The 18,806-nt window shown below is 38.8% G+C and overlaps 1 protein-coding gene across 1 annotated transcript in view; it reads right to left on the reverse strand.

Moving 5' to 3' along the window:
- Positions 1–1,222: 1,222 nt before the first annotated feature.
- Positions 1,223–18,806, reverse strand: part of TUBGCP3 (tubulin gamma complex associated protein 3) — a 48,900-nt gene continuing 31,316 nt past the window's right edge. The window contains exons 10-22 of the mRNA XM_036383444.2: positions 16,783–16,915; positions 15,333–15,499; positions 13,853–13,963; positions 13,345–13,453; positions 9,359–9,548; positions 7,965–8,100; positions 7,146–7,214; positions 6,276–6,411; positions 5,276–5,364; positions 5,009–5,140; positions 4,458–4,598; positions 3,802–3,918; positions 1,223–2,317 (exon numbers count right to left, since the gene is read on the reverse strand). Coding sequence (XP_036239337.1) covers positions 2,159–2,317; positions 3,802–3,918; positions 4,458–4,598; positions 5,009–5,140; positions 5,276–5,364; positions 6,276–6,411; positions 7,146–7,214; positions 7,965–8,100; positions 9,359–9,548; positions 13,345–13,453; positions 13,853–13,963; positions 15,333–15,499; positions 16,783–16,915 — 1,689 coding nt within the window. The 3' untranslated portion in view covers positions 1,223–2,158. The remainder of the gene's footprint in view (positions 2,318–3,801; positions 3,919–4,457; positions 4,599–5,008; positions 5,141–5,275; positions 5,365–6,275; positions 6,412–7,145; positions 7,215–7,964; positions 8,101–9,358; positions 9,549–13,344; positions 13,454–13,852; positions 13,964–15,332; positions 15,500–16,782; positions 16,916–18,806) is intronic.

Consider the following 18,806-nt stretch of genomic DNA (forward strand, 5'->3'; position numbering starts at 1 on the left):
TCAGAAATGTACCTTCATGGTGCTGCTGCCACCCACTACAAGGAAAGCCACTTGTGCAGCAGTAGGAGCCCGTCACTATGTGCATTTATGAAGAATTCAGTATTGGTCTTTGGGCACAAATGAAATACAAGATCATTCCTCTCACACTTGTTAGGAACTGTTGACAGAGGTGAGGTTGTCACAAGAAAACCCATGTAAATTGAAATAAACATATCAGCTGCCAGGTTAGAGGATAAGAGACAGGCGTCCACCCACAAAGAAGCATGGGACAATGGCAGGTCCCCACTGGTCCCCTCAGCCTGGCAGTCAGAGCAACTCCTGCAGCAGTGAAGACCTTTCCCAGATCAACAGGTTGCTGTAGAATCACATCAAAATGAACATTCCCAGCATGGCCAGTACTGTGAGTTTCCTGGGTACTGCTGGATTCATTCTAGGAGCAAAGAGAGTTTAACCTTCCTCTGGAACTTGTCCTCTAGTTCCAACACTGGTGCTGCCTCTCTGGCCTCTGACTTGTCTAGTGATGTCATTATGCAAGACATGGCCAAATGAGCACTCATGAAGCTAAAATTTTTCTAAGTTCTGGTCAAAACACAACCAAATAATCTTTGCTGTTCTTCCAGACTTTTCCACAATATGCTCCCACCACACTGGCAAAAACTGAGTTACTCCTGCCTATCAGTGATCCATGACCTTATGATGCCAAGCTCAGCATCCTCCAGCTTTCCCTTGGCTCACAGAGGCTATCCTTGCTCACAGCTGAAATGCTGCCTGCACACCACACCCAGTGACAGCACCTGCACCAGCAGGGCACAAGGTGAAAAGCCTTTCACCTTTTAATAAAAGCAAGGATTCTGAGGCCTGCACAACAGGAATCCTGGGGTCCAGAGAGCAAACCAGCTAGTCCAGGGCTGCAAGTCAGCACAGTCCCCATCAGAGCTCACTGCCATGATGACTCACAGCAGCCTTACCTGCATGGCTGGCAGGTGTCTCTGACTCCCAAGGGTTCCAGCAGAGTAAGGGCAAAAGGCAAAAAAGGCCCCAGACCTGGTTGATCTGAGGGTAATTGTTTATTAACTGCACACAACTCTCAGTAAATACAAGACTAGTACCAAAATCCTGCAATGGGAAGGGTTATATAAATCAGTATTGTTCTAACTGGAAGGTTCTCCTTTCTTAACCTCTGAAAAAAATTATAAATTTTCAATTACAAAAAGCAACACACTTGTGTGAAAGATAATTGTGTTTTTATTTTTCTAAGCTCGCACTTGTGGAACATAATAAATGACCTGATATAATGACAACTTTGCAAAAGAAGAATCCCCCTCTCCCCAACATCTGGACAGCAATATATAAATATTTACAATGAAAAAAATAGGAAAGTGAAGAGAATGAAGTCAACATTAGCCAAGTCAGTTTGTTTCTACATATCTGATTTTGAACATTAAGTACTCAAGATTGACCAACACTTTCCTTCACTGAGGCTTTAACCTCATTTTTAGCTCTTATGTGCAACAGACACACTCCTGACTCTGCTTTTATAGTTTGCTCCTGTACAGTAACCATAGAATTTCCCCACTAAATTTTTATTCCAGGTTTTTAACTTTGAAAACAACAAAAAAATTAAATATAACTTTATGTCTCCTGATACAAAGTTTCTCACACAGTCAAACACATCACAACACTGAAAATCAGCATAACGAAATGCTGTATAGCTTCTTAACAAGGACAATAGGTCTGGGTCCTGATCTGTTGGCTTTAACAAAAGCTCTCTTCAAATAGAACAAGTACATATAGAAAAAATAACCTTCTTATTTTCTTATTAAAAAAGGAAATGGTGCTTTCTATAAACAAAAGAACATGTGATTGTTTTTGACACAGATATAAGTTACAGTGGAAAAAGCTCAGAAAGCTTCAAATAAAATTGGCATTTATTTAAAAGGATGGTTTAACCAGTTGTTTGGATGAGGTTCAATCAGCCCACACAGTCTGGTAATTCTAGAAACATCAGTGTAAAAAACCCTGCTTTTTTTGCTTCCTGCTATGCAGTGTCACACAAGCACTGGCTGAGAACGTGTTGTCTGCAGCAGTGGAGACATGGATGCCACAGTCTGGCTGCACTGTGTCACTGCTGGTGGCCGTGGTGGCCCTGGCAGTGGTGTCACATGTGCGAGCTCCGCCTGCCCCGCGTGCCCAGCGACACCCGCAGCCGCGGCTCCCGGGCCTTGTAGTGCTCGTTGAAGTCCAGCCTGAAGCTCAGGAACCGAAGGCTCTCGTCTGAACTGGTTGTCAGCAGGACCAAGAACTGCTGGACGATTCCCTGAAGAGGAAAGAAAAACCCAAGAGACAGTTAAGGAAGCATCCCCAGTGTGTTTTGAACAGGAATATCAGGCAGTGCACAGATCAGGTAAACAGACAGACAGAATCTGAGAAAAGGCAAGCACAAGGGTTCATATCCAACAGTTATGGTGGATTCACTCTTTTTGCAAAAACCCAGAGCTTTGCTTTTACTTTTCAAATATCTTCTATGCATGCCAGAGTCTCCAGTGCAAACAGCCTGGCCAGAGTCTTCAGTACAAACAGCTTGGTCTGTTAAAGTGTGTTCCCCACTCCCTGTGCCCTGCTGGCACACTCCATCTGTCTGAAGGCTCCCAGGCTGCAGAGCAGCTGCCTCTGTGTGCCAGTGCCTCAGGACAGCATTCAGGATCCAACCTGTGCCAACAGGAGACCTCACCTTGAGTCCATGTTACAGGCACAATGCCATCCAGGCCAGCATTCGGGCACTGCTGGCTTCAAACACACCCATTTGATATGGCTTGCACAGCAGCACAGGGCACCCAGAACAGCAAACATATGCCCAGGAGGGCAGTCAGTGCTGCAGACCCAACTAGACTGAGCATTTGGAGCAATTTGAAGGGGGATTTGCACTTGGCAGGTGGGAGGTACACTTCTGCATCCCATCTTCCCATTCAGCTCTAGACACGCCACTGCAGGAGCCCCACAGGACACAGGAAAGGAGAGGACTCTGGGAGGATGGGAAGACTCATTGGAAGAGCTCATTCCTAATCTCCAGTAAATAGTAACATGAACATGCTCATAACTAGAGCACTCCATTACTTCCAAAGGTGACCAAAGCTGGAAATCCTGTTTGGAAAATCCATAATAGGGCTCAGAATGAATACAGTCCAAGGAGGCAAAACCTACATTGCCAAATTGTAGCAATTTTGTAGAGCACATAAACCATAATTTATTTACAACCTACATTTAAAGGCCTACGCTCATTTTTCTGGGGAATGGTAGCTTTAGCATCAGACACAACAAATAAAGACAAAGCCAGAATAAATTACTTACAGAAGAAAGCCTGAACATGTTACCCCAAACATCTTATCCATTGCCCCCCACCCCCAGTGAGCTTAATTTTAAGTGTCAGGTCCTTAATAAGAAACTTTCTGCAGTCTTTAATAGCAATGACTTGCAAAGACTGTGAGGAAAAAAAAGGAATGGAGAAGGAACTCTATTTTTTACCCCTCAGACTACACCAAAAGATAGCTATTACTTTTGCTACTGGAGGAAGAAGACAACTTACATGAAAAGACTCCTCTCCTTTGGGGAATATAAATGATCACAAAACCTTTGACTACTAACCAACAGTGAACACAGGCTTATAAGCAGAGAAGGAAAAAACAAAGACCTAGCTCCACAAACTGCACACACATGAATACAGAAGTTCCATCTACTCAATATTTGAAATTCATTTCCACACAAAGCTCAGCATATTTTAGAAAAATATAATTTAAGAGGCACCTGGTAAAAGTGAGTGAGTATTCGCAGCTGTGAGCACATTTTAGGTATTGAGTCTTGAAATTCTTTGATCCTCTTGTTCTCTTCTTCCTCTTCTGATGCAGTTACACCCCACTTGCCCTACACAGAAACCAAACAAGTTGAGAGGTGAAGCATCACATGATTCAAGTTGCTAACTGGGCCACCTTCTGCCCAGCTACATCAGGTTTATAAAAACCAACCATTGCCACAGAAAGACAAACACAGAGCCTCCAAAATGGAAACTATGAGACCCCCCCTTAGTGGTTATACAGCACATAAAAGAAATAAGAGGTTTATTAGCAAGGCAAGTCTCACACCAACACTGCATGTCAGTCTTGCAGCAAGGAGGCAGACATGGAGCTACAGCATTTTTTGGGTTCCATTTACTTCATCTAAAAGAGCCCAAAATTTCTCATCCTCCAAAGTCCACTAGAAAAATCAACTCAGATTTTGGGCAAGACAGAAATCAAAAACACCACTCAGCCCTTTTGCCTGAAGTCACCAGCAATTTCTGATGACTTTTACATCTGTCCCAACTACATTTCTCATTTTTACTGCACTGCTAAATGGTATCTAAAATCCTCCATATATCAAAAGCCTCCATTCATTTTCACATTCTAGAAATGTCCTTCTTGTACCTCAAGCTCACGCTGTTTTTTCCTCTCTTCAAACTGCAACCTCAGCTGCAGCTCCTCCAGAGCAGCTCTGTACATTGCATCTTGGGCATTCTGGAGCTCAATGATCTGGTCAAAAACTGCTCGAAGCTGATTGAGAAGTACCTGTGAGATAGGTAACAAAATAATTAAACAGCTGTACAGCACAAGAGTTTTAAGTTACCACCCTTCTCCAGAAAAGGAGCAAAGAAAAAAGTAAAAAAAAAAAAAAAAACTAAAAGAAAAAAAATCTTTTTTACACAGCTGGAGAGAATGTTCTGCAAAGCCCTAAGCCAGTTGTTCCATGCTCACACAGCTTCTCAGGATGAAAAAGAACTGGCCCACACTACAGCAAGCTTTATTATCAACATGTGTTCCTATGTCTGGGCAGTAGGTACTGAACCACCATTATAAAATCTTACATCAGTGGAATAAAAATTACTTTTCCCTTTGCCCCTACAATGTTAAAGAAGGTTGTTCCTGACATATATGCCAAGATCATAAAGTTACAATTACATGCAAAGGAGAAGACTCACCCTGGAATCACTATCCAGCAAGCACCGAGCTATGATTGTGTCCAGAAAAACTTCATGAGCTGCAATGATGTGATCCAAGTCCTGTGCTTGTTGGACCTTGTTCCAGAGTTCATCCCATGAACATTCAAGCACCTGGAGCAATGATACAGGATTGGGCTCTTTTGATTTGCTAGATGACAAGCTCGTTGAAATTTAAGACACACAACACACACAGACTATTGCAAGTACTTCATTTTCTAAGTAATTAATTGTGTGGGTAGAGTATACCTCAAATGTAATGTAATACTGCATTTGATGAATGAAATGGACCATTTCTGATGCCAGAACATGACACTGATGCAGCACACCAGAAAGCTCTGTAAAAAATCCAAAGAGACAGCATGTTAAAGACTGCAAGGACAAGCAGAGCCAACAACAAATCAGCTTGGTAAATTCTTTTCACTATATTGAATACTGCATAACACAGCCACGAATCTTAGATGGTAGCAGCAGTGACATTCTGAGGCCAGGTGTCCTCTCCCACCCACCAGAAATTCTTAATTATAAAACAATAAATTTTTAAGTATTACTATGCCATAATAAAGGGTAACTCTCAATAGTTATTTTTTACTGAAAGACATGTAGATAGATGTAAAAAAAATTTCAAGAGTGAGCCAGTACAGATGCTCACAAATATGGCTATATTCTCTAGCTGAGAAATAGGATCAAAAAGTCCTGGTCCATGAAACATATACCAGGAGCCACTACATTTCAGAGCTTTCCTATTTCTTCTCAAACATCTTTCTCTTCTTAGCCTCTTCTGTTCTTAGCTAAACAAAAGCAGAGGGAATAAGTAAAGGTAAAACTAGTAAACTCAGAACTGTGCATGCATGAGACTTAATAGTTAACAGACAGCATAAGAAAGAGGGAGACACGGGGTACAAATAAGAAGGCATCAAGGAAGATGAATACAAAGGGATGGAAGACTTACAGTCTCACAACCAGGCCAGCATAAAAATACTTTGATTAGTGCAGCTTTTCAAGACAGGAATCAATGATTAAGTAAAACAACAGATAGGAAACTTCTATTTACAATTATGTTATTTTACTTTGACCATCCTTACCACCATCTACCATTAAACAGCCAGTCAAGAGGAGCACTAAAATGCAAAATTAATCTGTACATAATTCATCAGACACTCTTTTCCCTCTTAACATGCAGTTTAAAATAAGATGCAGTCATCTGTATCCATTTTACAAGCATGTCATCCATCTGGACACCTCTCACCTGGCATACTTTTCAGAAGCTTTGCATTGCACATGTGCCCTTTCCATATATCAGTAAGAATATACTCCATTCTCTTTGCTCTCCAAAGGAAATTAAATACCCTTAGATAGTGGCTCATGCACTCACGTGTAAATACCTACAAAACAAAGAAAATACCAGTACAAATTAATAGACACACGGTATGTCCTGAAGTACCAAGAACAACTTCACAGTTCATCTTATCTGATCTATGCAGTTTATTGGTAAATATTGTAAAAAAAAAAGTTTCCAGGAAATCCCAGAGATTTTGGAAAGATCCCTCCCTGAGGGCTGAACAAGGCACTGCTGGAAGTGTAAGAAGGGGTGAATAAAACTAAGCCTAAGCCTATTTTGAAACTGCATAAGAAAATTCCTTCTGCTGGTCAAACTCAGTTTGTCCTGCTTAAAAAAAAAGTTCTTTATAGAGGCTAAATACATTCAGATAAACAATGCAACTACCTATCAAATGCCATTTAGACAGCATAATTAAGTTCTCCACAAATACATTCCTCAGTTCCTTTCAAATTTTCCCAAATTAGTATCTACAGATGAGTAATTATAAAAGAATAGGAGCACTCAATTTATTAAGTCCTTGCTAAAAACTGTGCTGGAACAAATTAATTACTGATTTTCAGTAATGATTGTTTTAAATGTAGCTTTTCAGCACTCACACTAACTGATAAGAACTGAGATTTTTGCTTAACTGTTGATACAGTGGGTACATCCTAGATGAAAAAAAAAAAAATCTGATTTCACACTCCAGAACAAAAAAAGGTTACTTAAATAACAAAACCCATAGCAATTTAATTCAGCACCCAAAACACATTCACAGCCAGCAGTGTATGATATTACCGTTGCTATTGGCCCATCAACATGATAGTCCAAGCTGAAGACATCCCATCCAGTGTCCCCAGGAGAGACCTGTATTAAAAAGATATGGTACCGTCAGTGTACAATCAGAGCATACTAAAGCTGAAGATGAGCATCACTTGCTTACTCTTTCATTCTGAAGGGCCTATGAGCAAACAAGCATCCACACCAACAAGAGATACAGGAGTTTCTTGTTGAAAGTAGCAGATTAGGCAAAAATGGATCAAACTGTGTGATACAAGGGTGAGGCTGATCTCACACAAATACTGATGTTTGCAATACTGAACCTAGTAAATGAAAATACCAGTAAGGACAAATTTCTTTGGCATCTGAAATAGATTTATTTCAGATGCTACAGTTCATCACTGAAGTCTCACCTCAGGGATAGAAGATTTCAAATTAACTCAAGTTTCTTACCACAGGCCTCTTCCATGAAATGTGCTTTCATTGCTTCTCTTTTTCTTAACTAGAGGCAAGAAGGAGGCACACACCCCAGCCTGCCCCTTCCTGCCCAAATTCTTTTAATTAGCACCACCAGCATCAATTTCTGTTAGGCCCCATATCTCAGCCTTATATTGTCAATGGCTGTAAATCCACATCTTGAAAAACAAATAGACAATAGACAATAGAAGGCGAAAAGATGATGACTTATTAAATGACCTTTATATTACTCAAAGTAAACTTCAGTGGAAAGGAAGGGGGAAATGTATTCACATATGCAAACTGTTTCATACAGATGTCTGCATGTATACACACAAACAAAGGCATCTTTCAGACCAGAGTTACCATGACACAACAGACCTCCAGAAGTCGAACATCCAATCGCTTGAGAATCTCGGGATTATCGAACTGGGCATTCGTGGCCCTCACCGCTGTTTCCAGGATTCCAGTCAGATTATGCTGATATAAGGTTGTAGCTGGACGTGCAAGCTCTGGCCTGTGGTTATGGAACAGCCATAGCACATTACTGAAATACTCTGCAGCAGCAATTCAGCAGTAACTGCAGCATACAGCAAAACCCTTTTCTAACCGAAATTCAAAACTATTACTCTTTCAGACTTCATCATGAAGAAAATCAGTGAGCAAGATATTTGCACAGAGTATGAGCAGAATATGCCTATTCACATGCAGCTACACTCCTGAATATGAGCATGAGGAGCAACTTAATCCTCATTTAATGCCAGTAATTTGAAGTTACTAGGATTGCTAGTTTAGCTAGTCTGTAATTTGAGTTGCATTCAAATCTTAAATGAGGCAGATTACATCATTAGCACATCAAACCAATAATTTCACTTCAGTTTTGAGAAACTTACTGATAGCCATCTCACAGGCTCAGAAGTGCTGGCAGGAAGACAGAAACCCACCCCATCTATGTAACTTCAACTTTCCAAAGAGTTGCAACAGGCAACTCTTGTAATACTCTCTGTCCCTAAAAAAAGGAGAAGACTGGAAAACTTCTCACTCCTTCTGTCTCAAATGTAATACTGACTCCACAAATCAACCTCACTCGGCTTCACATTAAAAAGCATGGTCATATACTGTTGATTTTGATTTACAAACAAGTTAATGAAAGCCTTATTACAAAGCCTGCCTTCTGGATCAAAGAAAAGCTTTGCAAGCCAATGCTTTTGATGGAAGAAGTTTCATCAGTAGCACCAGCATGTAAAAATGAACTTGCAAATAATCCTAAAGAATTGGATTCAGTAGCTGTGGGTGCACCGGATGCTTGAAACAGAAGCTGGTGAGGAATCAAATAGATTTTTCAAATTACTCTGAAGGTTTTGACACTATGTTTTAGACCAAACACCTCCAAAATATAGAGGCCTATAATTCCAGCCAAGCTCATCAGCAGCATCAGAAGCAGAATGTTTCTGCTGAAATTTGCTGACAGGACCAAGAGAAGTGCCAACATCCTCGAAGCTGTCACAGGGCCAACATAAAGATATCTGTATTAGTACAACTTTTCAAGACTTTGTCAAATGGTACTGTATGTACCACTTATCAAAAAGGAAGAACAAGTTTTAATCCTCAGGGTCAAAGAAACGAAACCCAAAATTGAATTTTAAAGTTATTACTCAAAGATTTGATTGAACAAGGTACTTAGAGGGTCCTCTTCAAAAAGCAAAACAGTTTCTGTGCTGATCATGCACAGAATTATCAGAAATTGAACATAATTACCCTTCCTATTGTCTTACTTGAGCAAGTCCATTAAATGCCTGATAAAGTCTCCTTGACCAAGTAACAAGTAGCGCCTCATGGCCTGCATGTGTTCCAGCAAATTGTACTTCTTATTGAGAACATCCAGCAGGTATTTGCTGGTTTCAAAATAAGCTGCATCAATTTTCTCTTGAAATGCGTTTTCCAGATCTGTGAACAAATCAGCAGCTAAAAGAAAATAAAAATAAAAATTAAGTTAGTATTTTTCAAAAACTGAAGCAAACAAGCTTTGGAGTTGAAACACACAAACAGAAAAACTGCCATTTCTTCTGACCCACTGTGTTATACATTTGCCATAGCCAAGGCGAAAGCAAGTCTAAAGCACTTCAACAACATTACTTTGAATCTGTGCCCAGACTGTACTTGCCAGTTGAAGCTCATGTTATGTATATAAGAAGTTGGGGATTTTCAAGCTTGCTGAAATGCTGCAGTTTACAAATCAAATCATTTATCGAACTCTAAAAGCCCAGAATTAGGAAAAACCTTTGATGGGCGGAATCTAAATCAGAAGGCACTTCTAAGGGTGTGGGGAAAAATAAATCAAAGAATCAGACTGTTAAAACACTCAACAGAAGAGAGCTTCCATAGATAAGAGAATGAGAGAAAAGGGAATGTGCTGGAGTTATGTGGGGGACAGCCAGCAACCTGACATTTTCTCTCCATCTTTTATGCATGGCAGTTTGGGGACAGAAAGCAGGAAGCAGTAGAAAGTAGTAGGAAGCTTATTTCACTGTTTTCTACAACGAGAAGCTCATCAAGAAAGGAACTCCAGTAAAATTGTTATGAGATAGCAACTGTGGCCTCTTCAGGCAATATGGAGCAATACTCCAAACACTGGATTGCCAGCTATCATAAGATTCAGACCTTCTTTAGCATTAAAGAATATACTCCCACTTGAACTACTCAATTAATAAAAGGCTTATGAATAGAAAAAAATAACCAGTGGCTCTAATAAAGAATTCACTCTAAGAAGGGAAGTCTAAAAGTCTGGTTCACTGACATTCTTGGAAATTTCCAAACTATCATTCAGTAACCAGTGAAACTCTCCGTAAGACACAAAAAGTTCAAGAGATGTCAAAGAGATGACACTTTTATAATACATTGCTGTGCTTAAAATCCTTTGACTAGAGAAATATTACTTAGTCAAGCAGCACATATCAACCTTAGGGATGTGAGAATTAATACAGCCTGCAGTAAGTGCAAGTGTCTTTGCTCAAGGTGCTGCAAGCTTTGCAGGCAAAACAAGAGAAGGAAAAGGCCAAGCCACAAAGAATCACCAGTTGATCTCTTCAGCCTCTGGATACAGAGGCTGGGCCTAGCACTGGCTCAAGGCAGAAGCAAAGCCAGCAGGCAACTCCCTGGCTTGTCTATAGCCAGCCCAGCATGTGAGGCATGCTGGGCCTGTCTCCACTCACACAGAGGTGTGTGTGTCTAAGCAGTAGCTCTGGGATACACAGACCAGTCTCAATTTCTTACTATCTCAAGCAGAAAAAGCAGTCTTTCCCCTCTCCTTAGTACTGATCCTATTGCCTTGAAGGTAGTGATCTGGCCACAGCCCTTTACCTCAGACTGGAAAGTCAAGTTTACATCTGTAGCTGTAATGCACCACCTCTGCATACACACACAGCCCCCAGCACAGGCAAAACACAGCATTCCTGTCTGACATGCAAAACTGCTAAAAAGGTTGTTTACATCAACAAACACAAGGCTTAGGCACAAGTTTTGAAAACTGTGCAAAATTATCTCAGAACAGTGAAGAGCCAGAAGTGGATAAAGAAAGGGTCAGACTAAAATCACTGACAGGCAGGTCATAGTGGATATAGTGTCATTCATGGTCCAGAAGTCCCCAAACTACAGACAGCTACATGTTAGAGCTGAGGTCACTTTATTGGCCTTTTTTACTGTTCCTCTTTCCCAAATGCTACAATTCTCTGCCAGGCAGGATGACCAACTTCTACACAGTTACGTCAGACTTCTTGTTTTAATACATGTTCAGACAGTTTTCCACACCACAATTATTTCAGCATCAAAAGGAAACTGGGGAAAGAGGATAGTTAAGGTTCCAAAGCAAATGAAAGAAATAAATAATACAGCCAATCCCATGAAATGTTCAGATTTAAAATGAGAAAAAGCATCCAGAACTCAGGCTGGCATCCTAGCTTTCCATTATCTTAATAATAAGTAATTATCTAAAGGGACTTTCAGGATACTGTTAGATGGCACAAACAAGCACAAAAGGAAGCATTCCCAACATCCCTGACTTAGAATGATCTTTCAGGATTAATGGGCAAAATACCCTAAACAAAAATGCAGTTTCATGCAGAATTAAAGCAGTGCAATACCATGAGGTATTAGACTGCCACCAGTAAGCTCAGCACGCCTTCAGCACACTGCAGATAGAGTAATATATTTCTAAAACTACACTTCTGTCTCAAACAGTTATTCTCAGCACTTAGGATAATGTAGGTGTGCTTTGAAGCTCTCATCCCCTACATAATAGGAAGCCTTTATTTGTGCAGATCTTCCATTCAATCAAGGAGAGAGAGAAACAAGTGCAAACTTAAAGAAATATTGGAAAAGCGTGGTCATAAATGCTGTATAAAGTGGTGAAAGTAGTGCAGCTAAAGAATGGTTTTTTCCTTTTTTCCAGGAGTAGCTGGCAAGATGATTGTTCAAATGCATTTACAGCCCTTATTCACTTAACCCTGACCCCTTTCTGCACTTTAGGCTTATCTTTGACTAGCAAGCACTGAACATGGTACAAAAATCACATTAGAAGACATATTCTTCCAGATATGAATGGGATTTTATCACTAGAACGTTTTTCACGGAGGTACTCATGCCAGAAGCCCACACTATGAAGAGTTAATACTAAAACTAATCCAAGGTTATTTGGAGGTGAAAAAAGCCCAACAAATCTAAACCTAACAACCCCATATACACAAGCTTTGAAGTCATATATAAGTATTATTATGTTATAAAATGTTAAGTATGTTCTTTGAAAACAATAATTTGACAGAAAAATATTTAAATTAGCATCAGAACATTTATCTCAGCGAGCTATATCTCAACAGTTAGACTATCTTTGGTATATTAAACAAGTTATCAAAAGAAGTTACAGTAGCAAATTACCCCTTCCACCAGAAGGCAGCAATCTGCTCTTTCTTGGAGATGTAGCAGCATCCTACACATTCTTTGCTTAGTATTTAGACCAAGTGTCCTTGGTTTAGATGTTTACTATTTGCTACCTTTCATCATAATAATGTTGATTTCATTGCAACAAATATGCCACCAAAAAATAAACCACAAATGGTATAGAAGTTCTCATTCACTGAGTTCTATTCTAAATAAAACAAAATTACCTGAAAGAATTTAACAGTTAAGTTTTGGTTCCATGTCCATCAGTTGGATGAATGGCAATCCCATTTTTAGGTAATCTTCAAAAAGAATTTTACTAACCTTCCACCTACTTTCTGACATATTGATATAGTGCATTTACAGAAAGGCTAGAAAGGCTTCTGTTCTGTTTTTACTGCTTATTCCATTATTTACAACTAACTGAGCATCTTTATTTTTCGACCACAGAATTAACTGAATATTATGGAATTGTATGATGGAGTATATTTGATGAGAAGTAAACATACTAAATCCTTATTGCAGCACTCAAGAATATCCCTGCTCCCAGCCCAGCCGAGGCAGCTAAAGGCAAACTTTTTAAAATTGTTTCATTCACTAATTCAGTACATAAACAATCATCCAGCAAACCTATCAAATTAACAAAATTATACACATGCATCAACATACATCTTTTGTAAAAAACAAGTATACATTAATTTATCTATACTTTAAGGCAGATGGGATTTCTGTACTCCTTTCCACCCCGCCATCCAGCTTACAGTCTAAACCACATAGAGTATGGGAGGTCAGTCCAAAGGGGAAATACTGAATAACATTAATACTGTACCATCTTTTGAAGACTCTGCAGATTTTGCAACAGCAATCATCTTTGTGGATGGAGTTTGGTCATGACAAACTTGATGCAAGAAGTTTATGGATTTTCCTATTAAAAGGACCTGAACAAAACAAGATTTTTTAAAAAAAATATTTGCTTATAAGAAAAAAAATAAAATACCAAACAAAGAAGCCATCCACAACCACCACGACAAGATATTTTGTCATCTTTCTGTGCTCTTAGTTGCACAATCCCAACCACAGCATTTTAGAATAGCAGTGCTAATATGAAAAGGTTTTAAATACATTTTTAAACTTCTTTTCCCCCTACCTGAGATCCTCCAAGTTTAACAGTTAGAGAATGGAAAGGAGAAACAGTCCTATAGCCTTCCTCAGCACACAATTCTAAAATTCTTGAGAAGATTATTTTTTGTCAAATTTGGCCTCTATTTTCTCAATAGAAATCTAAGCAGCAGCACAGGGTAAACAAATCATCAGAAGATGAACTTTTAGATTCATACCTTTTTTGACTGCTCCATTGTAATAAAAGATGGGATCATTGATTTCCTCAAAGTGTATTTGTCATGCCACAACCGATCAGTTTTAACTGTAGGATCTGAAGCTACAAAAAACTGAAGATTGAAATAAATATTTAAAGCAAAAGATTAATGTAAACTCTAACCTATAGTTTCAAATATTATTTCTCCCATTTTAACAGATGCAGAGGGGAAAAAAAATACAAGAAAAGCAAAAACCCAAAATAATTTTGCAATTGATATGGTCAAATGTTCCAGTCTCTCAACTCCACCCAAGAGAATCCCCTCATTTGTAAAAAACTAAAACGACTTTATTAGTTTTGTTGAAGTGAAGTTTGGATGGATTATGTCCTCATCTTGTCAAACAATATACCTATCTTCTGGACACAAACTCTTTTCACTGCCTCCAATTACCATTTCCCCCAAGAATTGCCAATTGTCTTTGTTCAAAACTGTCTATCATATGAAATTTATAGCTTTCAGTACAATACATTCAACAATAATTTTCAATATTAAGAACGCTCTTCCAGTGCACATGCAGAGGTTAGAGCTTACAAACTACCTAAGATTCAAAAAAGACAAAACCTCATATCTGGGGAATAGCTGGAAAAAAAAGTATTTTACACTTCTAAAAATATATTCATATACATTTTACACAATTCTGACCTTAAAGATCAGCTGCCACTGTCACTCACTTAAATTTTGACCAAAATAAGGACATTCCAAGAAAACAGACAGCATATTTGACTCTCAAGTAAAATTACTCAGATTTGTCTCAGAAGCGCTCGAATAATTTAAAAAAATGATTATTTGGCTTCTTGTAACAAAAAAAAAATTAAGAAAAAAATATAATCACTTTAAACAGACTGTGCTGATTGGAGATAGGAAAGTGTTGAGAGAATTCAGAAAAGCATACAAAGTATTTCCAAGAAGAAAAAGGACAATTACTGGAACTTGATGTTACAGAAGTCACAACAAATAACTTTGCAGAGTTTCAATTCTGGAGCTATAAACCACTTCTACCCAGTTTGACAGACTGAGCTTATTTATCAAAGATAACAGTATGCAGTCTGAGAAAAATATTCTGAGCTTCATTCCAAATACAAGGCTTGCATTCTGAACAGTTACAAAGAACTCTGGATACATTACTGTTGTTACGGTAAGCAAGAAAAGATACCGAGGACTTATTTTGTCTTCAGAAACAAGGACTTACTGTCAGTACACCATTCTGACTCTACTAACCAGACCCAGCATATGATTAGTTGAAGACAACACATTGCAACTGCAGATATTAAATTCATGAAGAATTCATTAAGACAATGGGATTTCAGGTTATTGTGCGTATTGCTTACTCATGTTATATATTTTCATCACACTCTACTTTTCAAATTCTCCTCTAAGCTTCCCACAGGTTATCACACCACAATGCAAAGAGATGAAGTATTTACTGTAGCATATACATTACCTCATGGTATGTATCCTCCAGCTCTCCATCATAAATCCAGCGATACAGGAAGTTCAGGACAGGATGGGATACTAGGCCAAGAATGTGCTGAACCAGAGATCTCATGTAGGGATCTCCTGTTTTAGTATAGGCATGAACTGCTGAGGCTAGTTCACCACCTTTTCTCCCTGTAAGAAGAAAGGAACAGAAACATTTGAAGGAAAACTATATGCACCCCATTTAAATTTAGCAGCCACTGATTTTAGATACCCCTTTGTCACATTGAGCTTGCTAAAGAGCAACTCTGAAATGTAGCAAAAGTAGATTTTTTTATTGCTAACAGGGAATTCCTAGGTTTTAGGGCATGAATTATTAATCTCACTAAAGCATTAAGCAGAGTTATCTGTCTACTTTATGGCAGCTTAGAGGAATGCAAAATTCAAGGCATTAGATCACACACAGAAGTTGATGTTACGCTTCCAGAGAAGCATTAAAGGAGCCCTAGAATGTTTTCCTTCTCTCCTGTACTTGACACTCTCAGATATTCTGTGTGCATACATGCACACAAACAGGGTTTTCATGATTCTTGATTATAGTTGCCCTCATAGCCCCATTAGGGAATATCTCCTGTCTTCTTGTAATTGTAAAGTAAGAGGCTGTGAAAAATAAAGTTAAAAAATAGACTGAATATTTGATTTTGCTGCTATGCTCCACAGCTTACCACTTCCTTGCAGCAGAGGCCATGCAGCTCAAGATTTTCATGAATGTCTTAAAAATAAAGCCCATTAAAAAAAAATTGTTAACAATTCCAATAATTAAGGTAAAGCAAGTATTGTAGGCTTTTTTTTGGCTAAGATGCTCTTTCTGAAGGGCTATAATCTTAAATCTGAAGTACAATTAGGGAGAAACATCAATTACTGGTCAGCTTAGTCACCTACTGGTCAAAGTTCTGGTAAACTCCAACATCACTCTCCCCAGCATCTTCTTGTGGATTGCCAACAAAATCACAGTATTTGCAGATTTGCAAAGTTTTGTTGTTTCACATGAGTCTGAAGACAAGTTACTAATGACTCCTCTATGCCATCGTATATAGAGAAATTGCATAATACTCATATATAGTGAAGAAACAAAGTCAACCATTTCATAACATATTAGTAGGGCTTTTTCCCTGTACCATTCTCTGAAAAATATTAAGTAACTGAAAATAGCATAAAAAGTGCATGCTTAAAATTGAATTTTTTGAGCACGTTCTAGTCTTAAAAAAGTAAGAAGTCTGAATGTATCAACACAGCACTATAATTTGTCATCATTTGTTTAAACTAAAAGAGGGAGAATCTGAACTACCTACTTGAAATTTTCTAAAAAAAAAGAAGTCCAAACAAGCACTAATATTATTGATACCCACCTCTAGCATGCACAACTACTCAGTTATATAAAATCCCCAGAAATATTAAATTAATGTTAAACAGACCTTGACAGTGATCAACAAGTGCTGCAAGGGTCTTTAACCTTATTTTGGGGTCGTATGTCCAGACTAGAAGACGGCGAAGTGTTAAACTGCTCTCAAGTCCCAAATTCACGCCCTGATCATCTTCCAGTTGTAACTGATCAAGTTAGAAACAGAAACACACGTCAAAGAACAAAACTGAGGAAGAACTCAGGTTTCATAGTTTGTTCTGAAGTCAGACTTTTACTAATAGACTTGAAATACCCAGTATTATGTATTCTCTCATCAAGTCACTGGGCCATAACCTGAGAGCCAATTTTTAGTGGAAACAGACTTGAGCACAGGTGAAAGAACAGAGACAAGCATAAGCTACAATGAGGTAGACAAAGCACAAAGACCAAGAAAGTTAAAGACAGCAAGGTAATAATCATGAAAGGAGAGAAGAGCAAAGAGAGAAGAAAGCCTGAAAGACAGCCCCGACAAAGAGTAAAGAAAAACATCTAAAGAACAGGCAGGCTGTGAGAAGTAAACTTTTCATTACTGCACATGCAGCTTATTTTAGTCACTATGTAACAAATTCTGTTCAATGCCTTCCTCCAGAAGCCATCAGAACTTAAGTTAGCCTTATAGTGAGATTAAGGAATTGCTACGTTGAAAGAAAAACACCAAACTTTAAAAGCTACAATAAGAAAACCTATCATAATGTGACTTCCATGAATCTTCCAACACCATGGAAAATAAAAGCCAAGTATATGCAAGGTGCAAATGCAAATCTTATACAAAAACAGATGGAATAAGCAGGACAAGAACACAAATTAAGATTACAGAAGCAAGTTCCTGGAGCAGTACAAGGAGAATCTCTTATATCAGAAGCAGCATCTTTTCTATGACAACCAACCCACTCTGTGCTTTCCCATCTAGCACCTTTTTTTAGTCAAATGCAACATACTAGTTAAATTTAAGGCTAGTGTCATCCACATTAAGCTCAGCCTTAGAGCCAGTTAAATTCATTTGCTTCCAAATTCTCCTGGGTCCATGCCTGGGGTTTTTCTTTGGTGTTTTTGGAAATCAGCAATGACAAGAGAGATACATGAACCACCCTTTGACTTTAGGGAAGACATGGTACATCTTCATCATGGAACTGCATTTTTAAATTAGCTGACAATGTGAAAACAACCTGCAAGAAAAAGACCAGAGATGCTTATGGAATAGTAGACAGTATGTTCAGGATTACTCACTCAAGGGCAGAAACATGCTCAGGAGAAGCTCTGAAGACAAAATAAAATTTATAAAGAGAGTATAGAACCCTTTGACAAGATTCTTGTTTTTCTATGACCATACTGCTCTCTAGAACTGCTGTTAACAACTCCTAAGCTGGCAGCCTGTATGAACTCCTGGATCAAAAAATGTCACATACACACAATTTCAAGTCAATTTTCCACATGTTTTCAAGAAGCTAAAAGGTACAGGCTTTTTGTCCATTCTGCAGTGTCACCTTCAAGCCCTTCCACCTTTCAAGTCACAAAAGAATCTCTCCTCCACTGCTGGATCTCCTTCCTTTCATGTCTTTGGGAAGAAATGTTGCCAGGAAGCTTCTGAAAAGCTGAACATAACATGACTCTGGGAACCCTTTCAGTTAGGTGCTGAGGGACCTAGATTCCCCAGAAACTTCAGTCTGCTGCTGCAGCAAAGCATTGCTGACACTGTACTGACTGCTCCCTATGAAAAGGCATTTAATCAGCATGCTCAATGCACTCATGAACTCTAACACTGAAGATGAATCTGGCAAGGAGCATGAAGAGTAACAATAAGACCAGCAGTAAAAGTAAGACTGGGAAAAATTGTCTGAATGATGCTACATGAGGGGTGACACAAAAAAATGGAAAATGCTGAGGTACTGAATGCCTTTTTTGCCTTGGTATTTCAGTAAGATTTGCTGCTAGGGATACCAGATGTCAAGATAACAAGAGAGGTAAGTCTGGAACAAGGAAGACTGAGCTCAGAAGGATCAGGCTAGGGTACACCAAACAGATGAGATATGCTTAAGT

This window comes from Molothrus ater, chromosome 2 (assembly GCF_012460135.2).
Source record: "Molothrus ater isolate BHLD 08-10-18 breed brown headed cowbird chromosome 2, BPBGC_Mater_1.1, whole genome shotgun sequence".
NCBI lineage: Eukaryota > Metazoa > Chordata > Aves > Passeriformes > Icteridae > Molothrus > Molothrus ater.